This window comes from Belonocnema kinseyi, chromosome 7 (genome assembly GCF_010883055.1).
Source record: "Belonocnema kinseyi isolate 2016_QV_RU_SX_M_011 chromosome 7, B_treatae_v1, whole genome shotgun sequence".
NCBI lineage: Eukaryota > Metazoa > Arthropoda > Insecta > Hymenoptera > Cynipidae > Belonocnema > Belonocnema kinseyi.
The window spans coordinates 68,501,189-68,517,534 of NC_046663.1; the positions used below are offsets into that span (position 1 = coordinate 68,501,189).

Here is a 16,346-nt window from a genome sequence, read left to right on the forward strand (position 1 = left end):
GGGTATTAACAGAACATACAGGCAATAATACTATTTTCATCAACATCATACTCAATATTCTGGATAAAATAAATTAATCAATTAATTTAATTATACAATGAATAAAATTTCAATGCCTCTCTTCTCGAGACTTTATATATTATGCGTACACTCTTTCATGGTTCGCTGAAAGCACTGGGAAATAAAATTTAGATGGCAGTAACAATAAACCCCAGAAGCCCTCATACTACAAACTTGGAAATAAATACGCTATTAAGTTTTCACCAATCACAGCCGAGTTCGATAATCGGCTAACTTCCAGAGGAATAGGATTGGTCCAACGCTCCGCCCAGGGGTTGATATTGATCACCCCTTGGTTGCGCAGCTTCTATATAAACCGAATCCCCTGGGATTTCGTTGATAGTCGAATGCTGATCATCCGGGATAGTGAATCACTTTCGATCTTCAAGTTTAAAAAAGAAAACAAATTTATTTTACATTGAAATTAAAAAGAAAAAATTAACAATAACATTTTTTTTCAAATTTTTTGTCTTAATTTAGAAAATTAAATCAGTTTTAAAATTTAAACATGCAACTGTGATTTGTGTTAAGAATAAACTTGTGAAATTTTATTGTGGGGCCCAAAATGGCTTCACATCTGGTGTTCGAGTACGATCAAGACAGGGAACAAAGAATGCGTCATCGAGATGGGACTACTTCAAGACCTGCAGATTCAACAGTGGCTTGTACTAGGTAAGTTAACAAAAATTTGCATATAAAAATATGATATTTCATTCATTTCGGATACGCACATTGAAAAGATATATCTCGGAGAGTGTAAACTGAAAGGTTCCATTTCGAATGGCGAACTCCTAAAGATTTATAACCCCATAGATAGGATTGGGAACTCCAACGCCCTCAATTTTGTATACAGTACCTTTTAATTTGCACTTCCAGAATTAGAGCCCTTCAATATGCATCTTCTGGGATAAAACCTTGTCATTAGGACCCGTCGAAATACAATCTCTAAACAGACTGCCATCCATCTTAAACTGAGCAAGTAACAACTAAGCAAAACAAATGTAAGCGTAATAACTTAAAAGTCGTTTGAACCCAGTAAAAAAAAAGGATCAATTTTGTTGCAGAGCATTTTGCTCCAGCGATCATTTGACTTTCGAGATCATAATGATTTTCCATTCGGATCAATTTGATCTCATTTTTTGGTTCATTTGTCAGACTAAACAAAATGGCCGCCAATTCTTGGCGCCGGTGTCGTAACGACATAGCCTAAAAATGGTATCTAACCGCAAGCAAGTGACAACCACGCTTAACAGGTTATATTTTCTAATATCAGATTTCGTTATTATTTTAACTTTTCAAGTAAACTGCACGGTCTGAAACCATAAAAAGCTTGAATATGAACTAAAGTATTGTAAGAACGTCAGCAATCTTGTTTTCAAATCATACATGATCCCGAATCAGATCATTATGATCTCAAAAATCGATCATTCACTTTGGCCGATCAAAATGCTCTTGAATTCGGTGTCATTTTTGTTGCATATCAAAATGATATTGATTTCGGTATGATTTAGAACACTTTTTTTACTGTGAAAGTCTGAGGTGTTTAACCTAAATGATCTTGAAGTTTCCAAGGTAAGCAATGTACACAAAAATTTGGTTCTTTACGGATTGAAAAATGTGAAAAACAGTACGGAAAAATTTGAAAACATTCATGAAATGTGCCCGAAATTCCTTACTTTTTTTACATTTTTCAGTCTGTAAAGCACAATTTTTTGCATTACCGCATTTGAACTTATTTACAAAGAACAATTTACAAAGTGACTATTTAGTTATTAAGCTTGCATTCTTTTTGGCTAAGGTGTTAAGTTTCAAAGGCACCTGACACAAATTTAGCCGCCGATTGTAGATTAATCCTTCGATCAGTGTTCCGCCTGAGGATTTCCCCTGATTAATTTTAGTAAAAACTTCACTGAAGTCGTATAGATACCATTTTCTAGAAATCTCACTACTTACTGATTTAGTTTCAGAACGTGAAAAGTTACCATTGTGTTAACATTTATGGAAATCCTGAAAAAAGTCCCTGATTCTCAGTAAAATTGTACTGATTCCGTTTTTAAGATTCCTTTCACCATGGATATATCATTAAAAGTCACATGAACCGGGAATATAAAATTTCCTATCTCGAAAAAGCAATTTTTGTAAGAGACTTAAAAAAAATGTTTGAACATAATTTCAAAAATATTGTAAGGTTAATTGAGATCATTTCTTGATAACGGCTATATAACACATCTTCGCGAGGCGGAATGTTTCCTTCCCCTCTTAATAAAAATTAAAAAATGATACAAAATTTAAAGACGTTTCATATACAGCTTTGCGTGCCGGGAAAGTAAAGCATTTTACACTTAAAATTACTTTTAGTTTTTTAGTATCAAGGGTTTATTCGAAATTTAAGGGGGAAATTTATAAAGTATTAACTCTCATAATTTTAAACACTCTTTAAATAATAATTTAGTAGATTAATAAGTTATTTTTTAACAGCTCGCAATATTACGTGGGCCCAAGTAACGATATAAATGAAGAGGATTTAACGGATTTACCATCCTGCGTTTATGCAGGCAGATCCACGCAACATGTCTCTCACACATCTCCACATGGACATTCGCCTTTGCATTATCACATGCCAGTAACGACACAAGGTATAGAAAATTTAAAAGTTATTTTATAAAATATGTATTTAAATTCGCAAATGTTAAAAAACCAAAAATGAAATCATTAGAACCTCATTCCGACACGAGATTTCAATTTGAAAAAATACGGTATCCAAGAACATTGCTAGGTCCGTGAAATTTAGAACTGCATATTTCAAATAAAAGCTCGCGAGCTTAATAGTGCATTACATAGGTAAAATTAAGCATGCATAAATAGTGTAACGCAGTTTCTCTGCGTATTCATGTTCAGAGGGTCCTAGATAATAAAAAACTGCAGGTTGCCGGCTTTTGATAGTGTGAGTTTACACGGTGGGGGGGGGGGGCGCACTAAACGACGGTATCTCTGACTAATCAATAAGTTAATTTGCAACTTCTTACCAAAATTAAATGCATTTTTGTTTATTTATTTCTCACTGAACATATTTTAACCGATCTTAGTGAAAAACTCCGTGAAAACCTCATATTTAAAACAACCCTGAAGTAATAATTATTCCCAGAGGATCACGTGTACAATGCGCGTTTTGTGAAGATTTGTATTCACGATTAGAATTTCAAAAACGCAGCAGTGGAAGATGGGAAAGAGACATATGACGGGCCGAGAATAAAAGCGGTGTAGAATGAGTTGCAGAAGAGAAGCGGTTTAAGTTTTCGTGTCATCGTCAGAGTAAAAGCGAACTGAAATTATTCTACGGGGAAAAACGGTTTAGCACTTCAACCCACTTTGGCTCCCAGTTTGAACTCAACCCGCTTTTACTCCCAGTCCCAAAACTTAACACGTATTTGCTCGCGCAGTAGGACCGTAGCTTTTTAAAATTTGATGTCCCATGTTTATATTGTGATGTTGCATTATTCATGCTCCGTTTCTGCCAGATCTGTATTGTAAATTTTGTCATCTTTGATTAAGGAATTTTAGTTCTTCGTTCTCATATTAACATATTAACATCAAGCCTAAAATTCTACATTTTTCTTCATTATATCACATAAAGCTAGATAGTTGATCTAACAATAATTAATACCATTGAGCAAATTATAAATGATTAATTTACAAAATTTTGCATAATACTATTATGTATTTGAAAAAAGATTGGCTAATTTGTACATTTTCTTCTTGTTTACAAATACTACATCAATTTATTGTAAAAGCTTTTAATTCTATCATTAGATATAATAATATCAATAATAATATTTTTAATGTGAAGAATTCATAAAAATGAAACGAAAAATCTATATCGACAAAGTTTGGACAACCACCAAGGTAGTTAGGTGTTTTCCTAAATTTTATCGTTAGATTCTTCGTTTTATTTTCAGGAATTCTTCACATTATCTTGATTATTGGACGTTAAATTTGATTTTAATCTTATTTAAATTTCTTTAATTTTATTAATATTTTTGTAGTTACAAATATAATAATTGAATCGGTGTCCGGAACAAGGGCCTATGTCACGATTTTTTTAAAACCCAGTTTTTCGTGGAATAAGGGCCAATGCCATGTGGACTAACAGTTCCAATTGATGTCAGTTGTAAAGAATGCCAACAGAGGTCAGGAAAATCGAATTATCTGTTGAGAAGTGAAGGAAAGTCATTTGCATTATCCTAGTTTTTCAATGCTCCTGCACAATTTGGAAATCGTGACATAGGCCCTTGTTCCGGGCACCCATTCAATTATTATCATTGATTATTAATTATTATAATTATTGGTAATTTATATCAAGTATAACTTACATAATCAAATTTGTTAATGATTACAAAAAATAGTATAGGTTTTGAGTACTTGTAGAGCGTGGCGAATCGCAGAGAGTTCCAACAATTGTACGGTTGTAACGCTTCGTGTTTCGCCTTGCTCTAAAAGTACTTAAACTCGGATTTTCAATAATGTTAGCATAAAAAATAATATGGATGATTTGAGGAAAACCCCTCAGCAAGTGAAACAGATTTTAAAAGAATTCCAAAGAATTTAAAAGAATTTAGGGTAAATTTCAAGTAAATTGTGAAAAATAGTTGAAAATCTCTTCAAATGTTTTAAATCCTACGAAAACCCCTCACTTCTTGTATATAAATTCCTTGAAATTCATTAATCCTGGAAATTTTATTAAAATACCTTAAGATTTTTGAAAATCACTTACAAGTTAAAATTATTGTATTCCTGAGAAATATTCTAGAATCTCTTGGACAATTGTAAGATATTTCTGCTTATATTATCATAATACCCGTTTGGTGATATTATCATAAAACATCTTCGATCTTATAAAATCGTTCTATAGTTTACAAAATTCTAGTCAGTTCTTTAAAACCCCATGCAAGTTTGTTTAAATCATCTGAAACCATTCGAATCTTTCAATTTTACTTAATAAATTTTGAATCTCTTGAAAAAGCCTTGGAATCTCTAAATACCCACAAATATCTCAAATACTTTAATATCAGTTTAACTTATTTAAATCATTGAAATATTTTGGAAATATAATTGAAACTTTTTAAAGCTCTTGAAATCCTTTAAAACTTACTGAAATGCCTTAAGGGCATGTGACACAGCTAAATACCTATATTACCGACCTCACTTTTTCAGTTCACTGAATGTTTTTTTGAACCTAAAAACTTTTTTTGTAAATAATATATCCACCTGCAACTTTGGAAAATGTATTAGAGTACAATAAAATACGTTTAGGTACTGCATTTCGGTAGGAACTTCACTGAAAATTATTTCATCTTTTTTCTGAACCTCGACATTTTTTGAACGTTGGAACTTTTTTTACACATAAAATATCGGTCTCAAACTTTAAGAAATGCAAGAGCCGAAAGAAAACTAAGTTTAAGTACAAAGCTAAATAATAAAAGATGTAAAAAAAATTTCAACTATCAATTCCATCGGCATCAGCCGGTAACGTTCTACACGAGAATGCGAATCCTCTAGAGCCTCGTCTAGTGGCCGCCAGGGTTCGTATTTTCATGTACAACGTTACCGGCTGATGCCGATGCAATTGATGGTTGAAATATTTTTTTTTACATCTTTCATTATTAAGATTTGTACTCAAACGTAGTTTTCTTTCGGCTCTTGTATTTCTCAAAGTATGAGACCGATATTTTATGTATAAAAAAAGTTCCAACGTTCAAAAAATGTCGAGGTTCAGAAAAAAGATGAAATAATTTTCAGTGAAGTTCCTACCAAAATACAGTACCTAAACGTACTTTACTGTACTCTAATACATTTTCTAAAGTTTCAGCTGGATATTTTATTCAGAAAAAAAGTTCTTAGGTTCAAAAAAACATTCAGTGAACTGAAAAAGTGAGGTTGGTAATATAGGTATTTAGCTGTGTCACATGCCTTTAAGCGCTTTTAAAATCCCTTAAAATCATTGCAATTCTCTGAAACTTTCTAAAATCCCTTGGAGTCATTTAAAACATCATAACACTTCACAGATCCCATAACGTCGTTCGATATCCTCCAAAATTCACCTTTGTTAGCAGAAATTACATCTTTATTGTTTAATAATGCAACTATTTGGTTAACAATTCAACAATTTGGTTAAAAAGTTATAAATTTTTGTAGAAAACTCTGCTATTTTGTTGAAAATTGTACTATTTCGTAGAAAATTGACTTTTTGTTTGAATTTCATTTGTTGGTGTTGAAAAAGAGAAGTAAAATATTTCTTGAATGAAAATTCAACTTTTTTTAAATTCCTGGTTTTTTCATTGTTAAACATTATCTATTTAAAGAGAAATTCTGCCTTTCTTGGGTAAAAATGAAACAGTTTTGTTGAAATTTTAACTATTATAAAGAAAATTTACTTTTGGTTTAAAATTAATATTTTGGCGTTGAAAAATGAACTGAAATCTTTTCTGGATGCAAGTTGTATTTAAAGAAAATTTTTTTAAATTAAAAATTCATCTGTTTAAGTACAAATCTCACCTGACATGGATAAAAATGCAATATTATTTGGTAGAGAATTCAACCAATTTGTTCAAAATTCATCCCTTTGTAAAAATTCATCCCTTTGTAAAATTCATCTCTTTGGTTGAAAATTTAACTTTTTAGTTTAATAGCCTTCTTTTTTTAAAAATTAATTTTTTAACGGAAAATGTAACTTTTATATTTTTTTCAGATTCATCTTTGGTAGTTGAAAATTCTCCTTTTTTATAAAAAAAAGAATTTTCTTGGTTTGAAATTTTATATTTGTTTGGTAAAAATGCATCAGTTTCGTGGAATATTAACTTTTTGCTGACGTCATATTTTGGTTTGAAAATTAAATTTTTGTACAGAAAATTCGTCTTTCGGTTTGAAAATTCAACAACTAAGATCAAGTTTTATTTATTTATTTATTATTTTATTTATTTATATTTTTTCCATTATAAGAAAAACCTTTTAAAATTTTGTTGCTCTGTGAGATTTTTCTCGCTAACTTAAGTTTGATAATTGAATCGATGCTATTCCAAACATACAGAATCAATCATTTCCTCAATTAAAAAACTGGATTTATCACGTTTTATTCGCTTGCCCCTCATTTATCTGACTTGGAACAGAGAATTTCAGAGAATAATTATTAATTTTATTCTAGTACTGGGAGCTTCGGTATAGAATTATAGTTTCACTTGGAACAGGGAATTTTTTACGTGGAACGGGAATTTTTTAATGCATTAGAGAAAAAATTTAGAAGAAAGGAATTTAAACAAATCCGTCTACCAAGTCAGAATTTGTCACACTATGAAAGTTCCCTCTTCTAAATGTTAGGTAAAAAAAGTACTTCAAGCAGTTTTTAGAGTAGAAGTATTATTCCAAAGAAAAAGTACTTCATAATTATAATGTACATTTTTTACGTTGCTTGTTACGAATTAACCTGTTTTTGATTAGGAATGATTCAACTGACTGGTTGAAAGTTAAATATATTTGTTAAAAATGAATTTTTTGGTTGAAGATTCATCGCTTTAACTTAAAATTCATTTTCACTTTGTGGAAAATTCGTCTTTTTTGGTAGAAAATTCATCTTTTGGCATAAAACTCAACTATACCAGTTAAAGATTCATCATTTTAGATAGAAATTCATCATTTTGGTTAATAATTAATTTCTTTAAACGAAATGTAATTGTTCCATTTTTAGTTGAAAATTAATCATTTCTAGTTTTCAAATTTAAACAATTTGTATTAAATTGGTATTTTTTAAATTTATAATTAGACTTTTTCGCTGAAAATTCACGTATTTTGTTAAAAAATGGATCTTTTGTTTTGGTAGATATATATCTTCATCTTTGGAATTTAATCTTCTTGTCTAAAAATTATGTTTTTCAATTAAAGAATCAAGTATTTCAGTTAGATATTCGTCCTTTTTGTTGAAAATTGACACAGTTGCATACTCCTCAATTTTAGTAAATAAAGTCATCTTTTTGGTTGAACTTTCATTTTATGACCAAACGTATTTTTATTCAATTTCTGGTTAAAAAATTGTCCGTCTTAGATGAAAAATTGTTTTTTTTTTTGGTAGAAATTGATCTTTTTGGTCAAAAAATCAATTATTCTATTTAAAGATTCATCATTTTAGTTAAAAATTCATATTTCTGGTTAAAAAGCCAACTGTTCCAATTAAATATTTACAATTTTATTTAAAAGATTCATCACTTTGTTTGAAAATATAACTATTTTTTTTTTAAGTTAGCCTCTTTTGTTGTTGAAAGATAGGTTTTTTGTTAAAAGTAATATTTTTAACAAAAAATTTAATGTATTCCAATTGAAAATCCCAAAAAACAAATCCTTGGAAAATTGTCATAATTTTCGCTAAAAAACTATAAACAGTATATAATTATACATAATACACAATTAAAAGTAATATATAATGTGGGAAAAAACTGGATTGTATCTAAACTCCAAAAAAGTGGAAAATTGAAATAAATTTTAATCCAATTTTGAACGTATTTGCTTTTGTGATGGTAAACCAGTTTAATGTATCTTAATTTGTTTTTTATTTAGATGCATTACTAAGATGTCAGAAATTTCATTGAGATTGATCTGCAAAAATTCATTTTTTCAGGAGAGAATAATATTTTTGATTTTGCGAATACACCAAATGTCATAGTTTAGAGGCAACAAGCTGTCGTAGGTAGTAGGAAGTGACTTTTGAGTCGGTTCATAAGCCTTGGTTTTTTGGTGCAACGTAAAATGACTTTCCACAAGACTACGGGGGAAAACGGGTTGAGTGATGGCCGCGAGGAGAAACGGTTTATCCGCTTTACTTCTGGCGCTCATTCAAACCGTACTTACGCTTAAACTTTTCAAATTCGTTTTCGTTCCTCTACTTATTTTACACCGCTTCTATTCTCGGCCCGTCATATGTTTCTTTAAATAATTATTAGATGTATAAATATTGTTAACCCTTTGCGGATGTTTTAGCAATTTCTGTCGTCTTTTTCATACAAATAATCACTAATGGACAATTTGAATATTTCCAATTACTTTTTAAACAATGTTTAATTGCTACATAAATCAATATAATTGCTATAAAAATAATTGCATTTTCCTATGGAAATGTGACAGCTGGTCCTTGTTTGGAGTAGACATTTTTTTAAACATTATATAATTATTTAAACAAACAATTATTGTTTATTTACAAAATTTCTAGAAATTGAGCCACACAAGTATGAGGACGAAGTGCTATATTTAAGGTAGTTTATCATAATGATAATAATAAAAACATTATTTTATTTAACTTTATACAATTAGTACAATTTATTTATAATCGTTTGAATAATAAAAAGCATAAGACAAGTCAATTTTGAAACTGACGAAAATATCAAACGTCTGGGATCAAAGAGCATAAAAGAATATAAAGCATAGGATTACAATTTGAAAAAGAAATTGACATCCCTGGCTCAAATTTTAGGGCAGATTGAGTTGAGAATAACAGTTTTCAGTATAGTCTTATTTCATAGACACTCGTCTTCAATCACGAAAAACTTGACACGTTTCGATAAAACGCTGAAGCATGAGTTCAATTTTTCGAAAATCCAAAATTTCCCCATTTTAATCAAATGGAATTTTAAAGTGCCTGGCGGTTCGTGTTCATATTTTAATTTTTAAAAAGCCAGATTTATTTCCGCTGGAATTGGAAACTGAAGGGAAGCGGGGTGACTTGACCTTTAGCTCGAAAAGCGTTCTTTGGATCATCCTACCCAGCAGACACGTTCTGTAACTGTTCCAGATCAAAAAAAGAACTGTGTTCTATAACTCTTGTTACAAGATGGCGACAGAACTGTTCTAGAACAAAAAGGTAACAGTGTTCTAGAACATTGTGACAAAATTGTGACAAAACTGTTCTCAAACTATGTGACAGCACTGTGCTGTAACATTTGCTACGAAATTGTTCTAGAACGAACTGACCACAGACGTTCTATAATATTTGTTTTAAGTTTGTTCTTGAACTCTGCCGTAATAGTGTTATATCGAAGTTTTAGAACACTGTTGCAAGTGTGTTCTAGAACGAATTAGGAACAAAGATTAATAACTTTTCCAGAACACTTGTTACGTAATTGTTTAATAGCAAACTTTTTTAGCGCATTTTTCAATCTTTCTGATAAACCTTGTACATAGGGTAATGAAACCCGTAAATCAGTTTGTCTATATAATGTTCAAGCCATTTGTTCTTTTTTTGTTTCTAATTGAGCTGTTGTAAATTTCATGTACTCTTTCTTTAAAGATACTTTCAATTAATGGTAGTGGATAGTTATTTTAAGCCATTTTTAATTTGTCTAAGTTTTCTTTTCTAAATTTGATGTCGCTTAGTTTAATACATCTATCAATTAAGCCTTTAACTAATCCAATTTTCTGGCTATATTGATGGTGAGAATTCTAATTCAAATATTAGCCTGACCATGATGGTTTTTTAAACCAATTAGTAATTAAATTTCCATTTTCAGTTTTGGTGATAGACAAATCTAAAAAATTAAGAGTATTATTTTGTTTAATTTCCACAGTAAACTTTAGAAATTCTTCTATACTATTGAATAATTGACTAGTTTTTGGATTTTATCTGTAGGGACAATAGTAAAAATATCATCTACACAGCGCTTAAAATGGAGTGGTTTAAAAAGCTATATTTGGATAAGGCTTTATTTTCAACCTGTTCTAAAACAAGGATAGATGCAATAGGTGATAGGGGTGAACCCATCGGACAACCAGAAATTTGTTTATAAAATTTTTGATTAAATGAAAAAACCGTATTATTATAAACTGTTTTGACAGCTATTAGAATCTCAGAGTTTGAAATTTTAGTTAAATTTTTATATACTTGTAATTTTTCTTCTATAACGTCCAAAACTAAATTCAAAGCAATATTATCAAACATCGATACAATATCTAATGAAATAAGTGAATGTGAATTAGGAACATTAATATTTAAATTTTTTTTTCGAATTTTCATATATGTATCTTTTTTCCCATCTAGAAATGATATCATTACATTATTCTTCTATGGACGGAACTAAACTAGTATGCACTTTTTTATATAAAATATTATTCTGTAAAAGGTTTTTAATAGTTCATTCGTAATCTTCTGGATTTGCAGCCACTAAGATATTAGCCTTGTATGCTTGGACAAAGATAACATCTTTGTGGTCATTTTGGAATTTTGTTTTGAATTTTGTTTTAGCTTATAAATTAAAAAACCATGGATGTGTGACTGCAAAATCATATGCCCTCACCAAAGTTCACAAACCAGATTTTAAATGAAGATTAATTGTCTCTACTATTGGCTTTCCAACTGACAATTTAGCAAAATATTTATCTAATCTCCTAAAGCCTGTATCTGGAAAAACAGATTCATTTATAAGAGATAGTTGGAGCGTTAAAGAAATAAATTAAAAATGTTAATGTTCCTAATTCACGTTCACTTGTTTCATTAGATATTGTATCGGTGTTTGATAATATTCCTTTTGATTTAGTTTTGGACGTTGTGTGAGAAAAAATACAAGTATGTAAAGATTTAACTAAAATTTCCAATTTTGAGATTTTAATAGCTGTGAAAACAGTTTTTAATAATACGGTTTTTTCATTTTATCAAAAATTTTATAAACAAATTTCTGGTTGATATTTTTACTATTGTCCCTACAGATAAAATCCAAGAACTAGTCAATATATTCAATAGTATAGCAGAATCTCTACCATTTACTGTGGAAATTGAAAAATAATACTCTTAATTTTTTAGATTTGTCTATCACCAGAACTGAAAATGGAAATTTAATTACTAATTGGTTTAAAAAAACATCATGGTCAGGCCAATATTTGAATTACAATTCTCACTTCAATTTAGCCAGAAAATTAAATTAGTTAAAGGCTTAATTAATAGATGCATTAAACCAAGTGACATCAAATTTAGAAAAGAAAACTTAGACCAATTAAAAATTACTTAAAATAGCTATTCACTACCATTAATTGAAAGTATCATTAAAGAAAGAGTACATGAAATTTACAACAGATCAATTAAAAAAAAAGAACAAATGGCTTGAACATTATCAACAAACCGATTTACGGATTTCATTATCTTTTGTACAAGGCTTATCAGAAAGATTTAAAAATTCGCTAAAAAAGTTTGCTATTAATGTATATTTTAGAAATGATCACAGAATGGAAAAATGTTTAACTAATATAAAAGACTCCGAAAAAAATTAATAATGTCTCTAATGTTGTTTATTTAATAAAATGTAAAGGGTTCAATAAGGTTTATATAGGTGAAACTGGTCGTCGGTTAAGAACTAGAATAGCCGAACATAAAAGAGATTGTAGAATTGGAAACTTAAACACAGGTCTCTTACAACATTCTTGGAATTTTGATCATTATTTTGATTTCGATTTTAAAATTATTAAAATTCTTGCCAAGGAAAAGAACTGTTACAAAAGAAAAATTCTGGAATCAATTTTCATAAATAAATACATAAAAGTATCTATTAATTTAAAAACAGAAATTCTGAATGTGAATCAATATTATAATAGCATCATCGATTGATTTGAATTGCCAATGTATTTGGCCAACAGATGAGGCCGAAACGTCAATAAAAAGGGGAATTTAAACTCGATTTCTCTTTTATTACTTTGTATCTCAAATTGATCGTAAGACCGAGAAAAAAAAGTGAAAAACATTATTTTTTCTCGTATTTTTGAATATACAAAAACGATCGAAGTTGTTCACTTCATGATTTCCTTGATATCTTGCGGTTCTATTTATCTACTGGTCGTATCATTTTTCTTAGTCGGGACTGGATACGTGCTGTCTCGGATCAAAATATATCCATGGGGATATATATTAAAACTTCCGCTTAGCAGGACATTCCGATGGGGTATCCCTGGAATAACCCGGGGCATAAATGGGATTAAATCGAATATCCCGGGGTATCCCTATTGCTGTGAGGGATACATAAAACTGTTTTATTAGATCCATAGATTTTTTAGAATTGTTATATAACTATAATAAAATTGTTCTAGATTTTTTTACAACGCAGCATACCAAAGTTCTACAATTGTTCTAGAAATATTACAAATCGGTCGTCACAGCCTTCTAGATCTGTTATAGATTTGTTATACAACACTTGTGATTGAATTCTAGAATTGTTCTAGAAATGTTACAGATCGGTTTTCACAACGTTCTAGATCTGTTACAGAATTGTTACATAACACTGGTAACCGAGTTCTAGAATTGTTATAGGAATGTTACAAATTGCATGTCACAACGTTCTAGAACTGTTACAGGATTTTTCTAGCGTATGAGGGATGACATAGTTACTTGCATGTTCGTAACCTGTTACTAACCTGTTCTAGATCACGTTCTTTTGTGTTCTAGAACAATTACAAATGTGTTCTGTAACCATGATTGCTGTGTAGTGTCCATATTTCAGTGTATTTCACCCCATCCATTCAGCGCACTGGAGATCCTATACAATCCGCAAAGGGTTAAAAATATTTATACACCCAATAATTATTTTAAGAAACATATGCTTCTTTCCCATTTTGCATATCTGAGTTTTTGAAATTCTACTAGTGAGTCCAAATCTTCACAAAACGCACATTGTACTCGTGTCGCTCTGGGAATAATAATTACTTCAGGTTTGCTCTAAGGGGATGAAATGAGTTTTTTACGGAGTTTTTAACTGAGATCGGTTAAAATATGATGAATTAGAGATAAATAAAGAGCCTAAACATTCATCCGAAGACAAACTGCGTTACTCTAGCAATGCATACTCAATGTTATCTACATTCTCGTCTATAAATTAAGTTCGCGAATCGTGAACTCTAAAGAGACGAGCGTGAAAGAGGCCCCACTCTTGCACCAAAGATATTCTTTGCCTGCACTCCAGACCTACTAGGCGCACGCGCACATCGAATTAAAAGCAGCGCGCACTCGCGCGTGTGAAACTCTCAAATAGGGCGAGTATACAAGCGAAAAAATTCGGTTCGCTCCTTACGAGTCGCAAGGCTCGTATCTGTGGAGCGCTCCTATCTTTGGACCCCGTATCGTTAGAGTTTGAGTTTATATTCACTAGTTCAATTACTTTCACTTCATGAAATTCCGCCACTGATTCAATCAGTGAGTTTCACTGATTACACAGTACCGGTTAGGGACGAAATTTTTCAAATTTTTTTTTGACCGCAACAATAATAAATAAGGGCCGGGGTTGAATATATTATATAATAGGATATAATGTATTGCTAGGATTTAATAGATGTGTATTATCATCGGGGATGGTAATGACCGATCAGATGAAGATACTTATAACATTACTTCAAAATAGAAATCTACACTATCGATCTAAGATACCCTTTAAATTCAGAATAATTCAGAATAGACCTTTTCATTTAATCATTTAAATTTGAAAGGCATACGACACTTATCCGATTCCTACTTTACACAAATTTTTTTCTAAACCATAACAATTCCACCTGAAATGATACATCGAGCTGAAAGTTTCAGGGTATAAAGAAAAGGGACTAATTAACGTTTATGTATTAATAAATTTTCACAGATACATAAAAAAATAATTTTTTGATTTTTTAATGTTTCCTGTGAAAAATGTATTAGAACATACACGTTCCTTAATCCTTTTTCTTTATTTTCTCAAGTTTTCAACTTAGTCACATTTATTGTGGAATTGGTATGATCAAAAAAATAATCTCGGTAAGGTAGGCAACTTATATGTATCACATGCTTAGGAACCGCCATGATACTTAGCGGGTATTTAAAAGTTTCGGGCATATTTTTGCTGAACTACACACTGTGCCAAATTTTAATATAAAATTAAATGGAAAAGATGTGCCTGGTGCTGAATTATTCCATACAAGGGTTGAAAAAAACACAATTTGCCAGTTGAAAAGGTGGTTGAAGTGCAGAAAACAATTTACCGAAGAAAAAAGAAGCAGCAACTTTCTGACCGGTATGTATATGCAGATTATGTTTGAATTGAGTATAATCGTAGAATTTTAATACTAGAAAAATATTGTTGTGCATGCAAATGAAATTGCGTGTAATGATAAAAAAATATACAAAAGGTTGATGAAATATTTTCAAAGAAATGCACTTAAAAATTAATTAATAGCTGTCATTATAAATGGGTTGTCAGGTTTTAAATTAATGTAGCTTGCAAAATACCAAAGTATATAAGTAAATGCGACTTTTTTTAGATTCAACACTTCTCTCTCTCTCTCTCTCTGAAAATGTGTACAATAAAAGAAATATAAGTTTAAAATGGTGAAAAAATTGTTTGTAATATATACGTAAAACTGAATAAAAATGAAAATATTTGTGTTATTCATGTTTGTATATAGTATTTGTAAAATCAGGGTGGCCGCTTGTTAGGTGTGGAGGACCATTTACACTAAAAGTTTACATTTTATGCTGTTGTGCTGACTCGATGCTACGAGCTGCATCGGTCAGTTGTGAGAAAGATGTTCTCTTGAGAAGGGATAATGAAAACCTGCTATACAATGAAACGGATCCAATGTCTCTTGGCCATGTAAATATGGCACGAAGCCTCATTCGGTTGCCTTCGGAGATTTCCGGAAGCCTATACCGGTTCCCGCGTGGAAGCGACCTTTTATTTCCGATCTCAGTTGGAAAAAGGCGATGTGAAAAATTCCCGAGGAAACCGTACGAGGATCACGCTCGTTATTTAAGGCCCAGGGGCGCCTGGTTATCCTAAGAGTACCATGAAACATCATAAACATTAGACATCTAAGATTTACTAGACGGATTAAATCGGTAAAAGTATCTAAAATCATCTTAAGTCTAAGTCTAAGTCAGTCTCGACTTCGAGAAGCGACCCATGTTCGTTATCGTATTTTCGGCATCAGCTGACAAAAACATTGTAACCAAGGAGAATGAAAAGAAAGAGAGGTATCGAGACCTTATAAGGGAGTTGCAACGATTGTACCCGGAATATTCTGTTAAACTGATCGTCCTTATCGTCGGCGCTCTTGGAGGTGCCAAGCTTTCACTTGCTAATGGCCTAAAAAGCATCCCTGCGTGTCAACAATATGCTAAGACACTTGCTGGAAAAATGGAGAAGGCGGTAGTCCTTGGGTCGCTCCGTATTCTTAGGGTGCACGAGGCTTTTGCTGGATCGTCGTATTGATTCCTTTACAGACTGTAACCACCTATTTCACGGTCGTGAGAC

The 16,346-nt window shown here is 31.0% G+C and overlaps 1 protein-coding gene across 1 annotated transcript in view; it reads left to right on the forward strand.

The window, feature by feature from the left end:
• Nucleotides 1-503: 503 nt before the first annotated feature.
• LOC117176485 overlaps nucleotides 504-16,346 on the forward strand; it is a 51,777-nt gene continuing 35,934 nt past the window's right edge. The window contains exons 1-2 of the mRNA XM_033366737.1: nucleotides 504-732; nucleotides 2,539-2,696. Of these exons, the coding sequence (XP_033222628.1) occupies nucleotides 626-732; nucleotides 2,539-2,696 (265 nt within the window). The 5' untranslated portion in view covers nucleotides 504-625. The remainder of the gene's footprint in view (nucleotides 733-2,538; nucleotides 2,697-16,346) is intronic.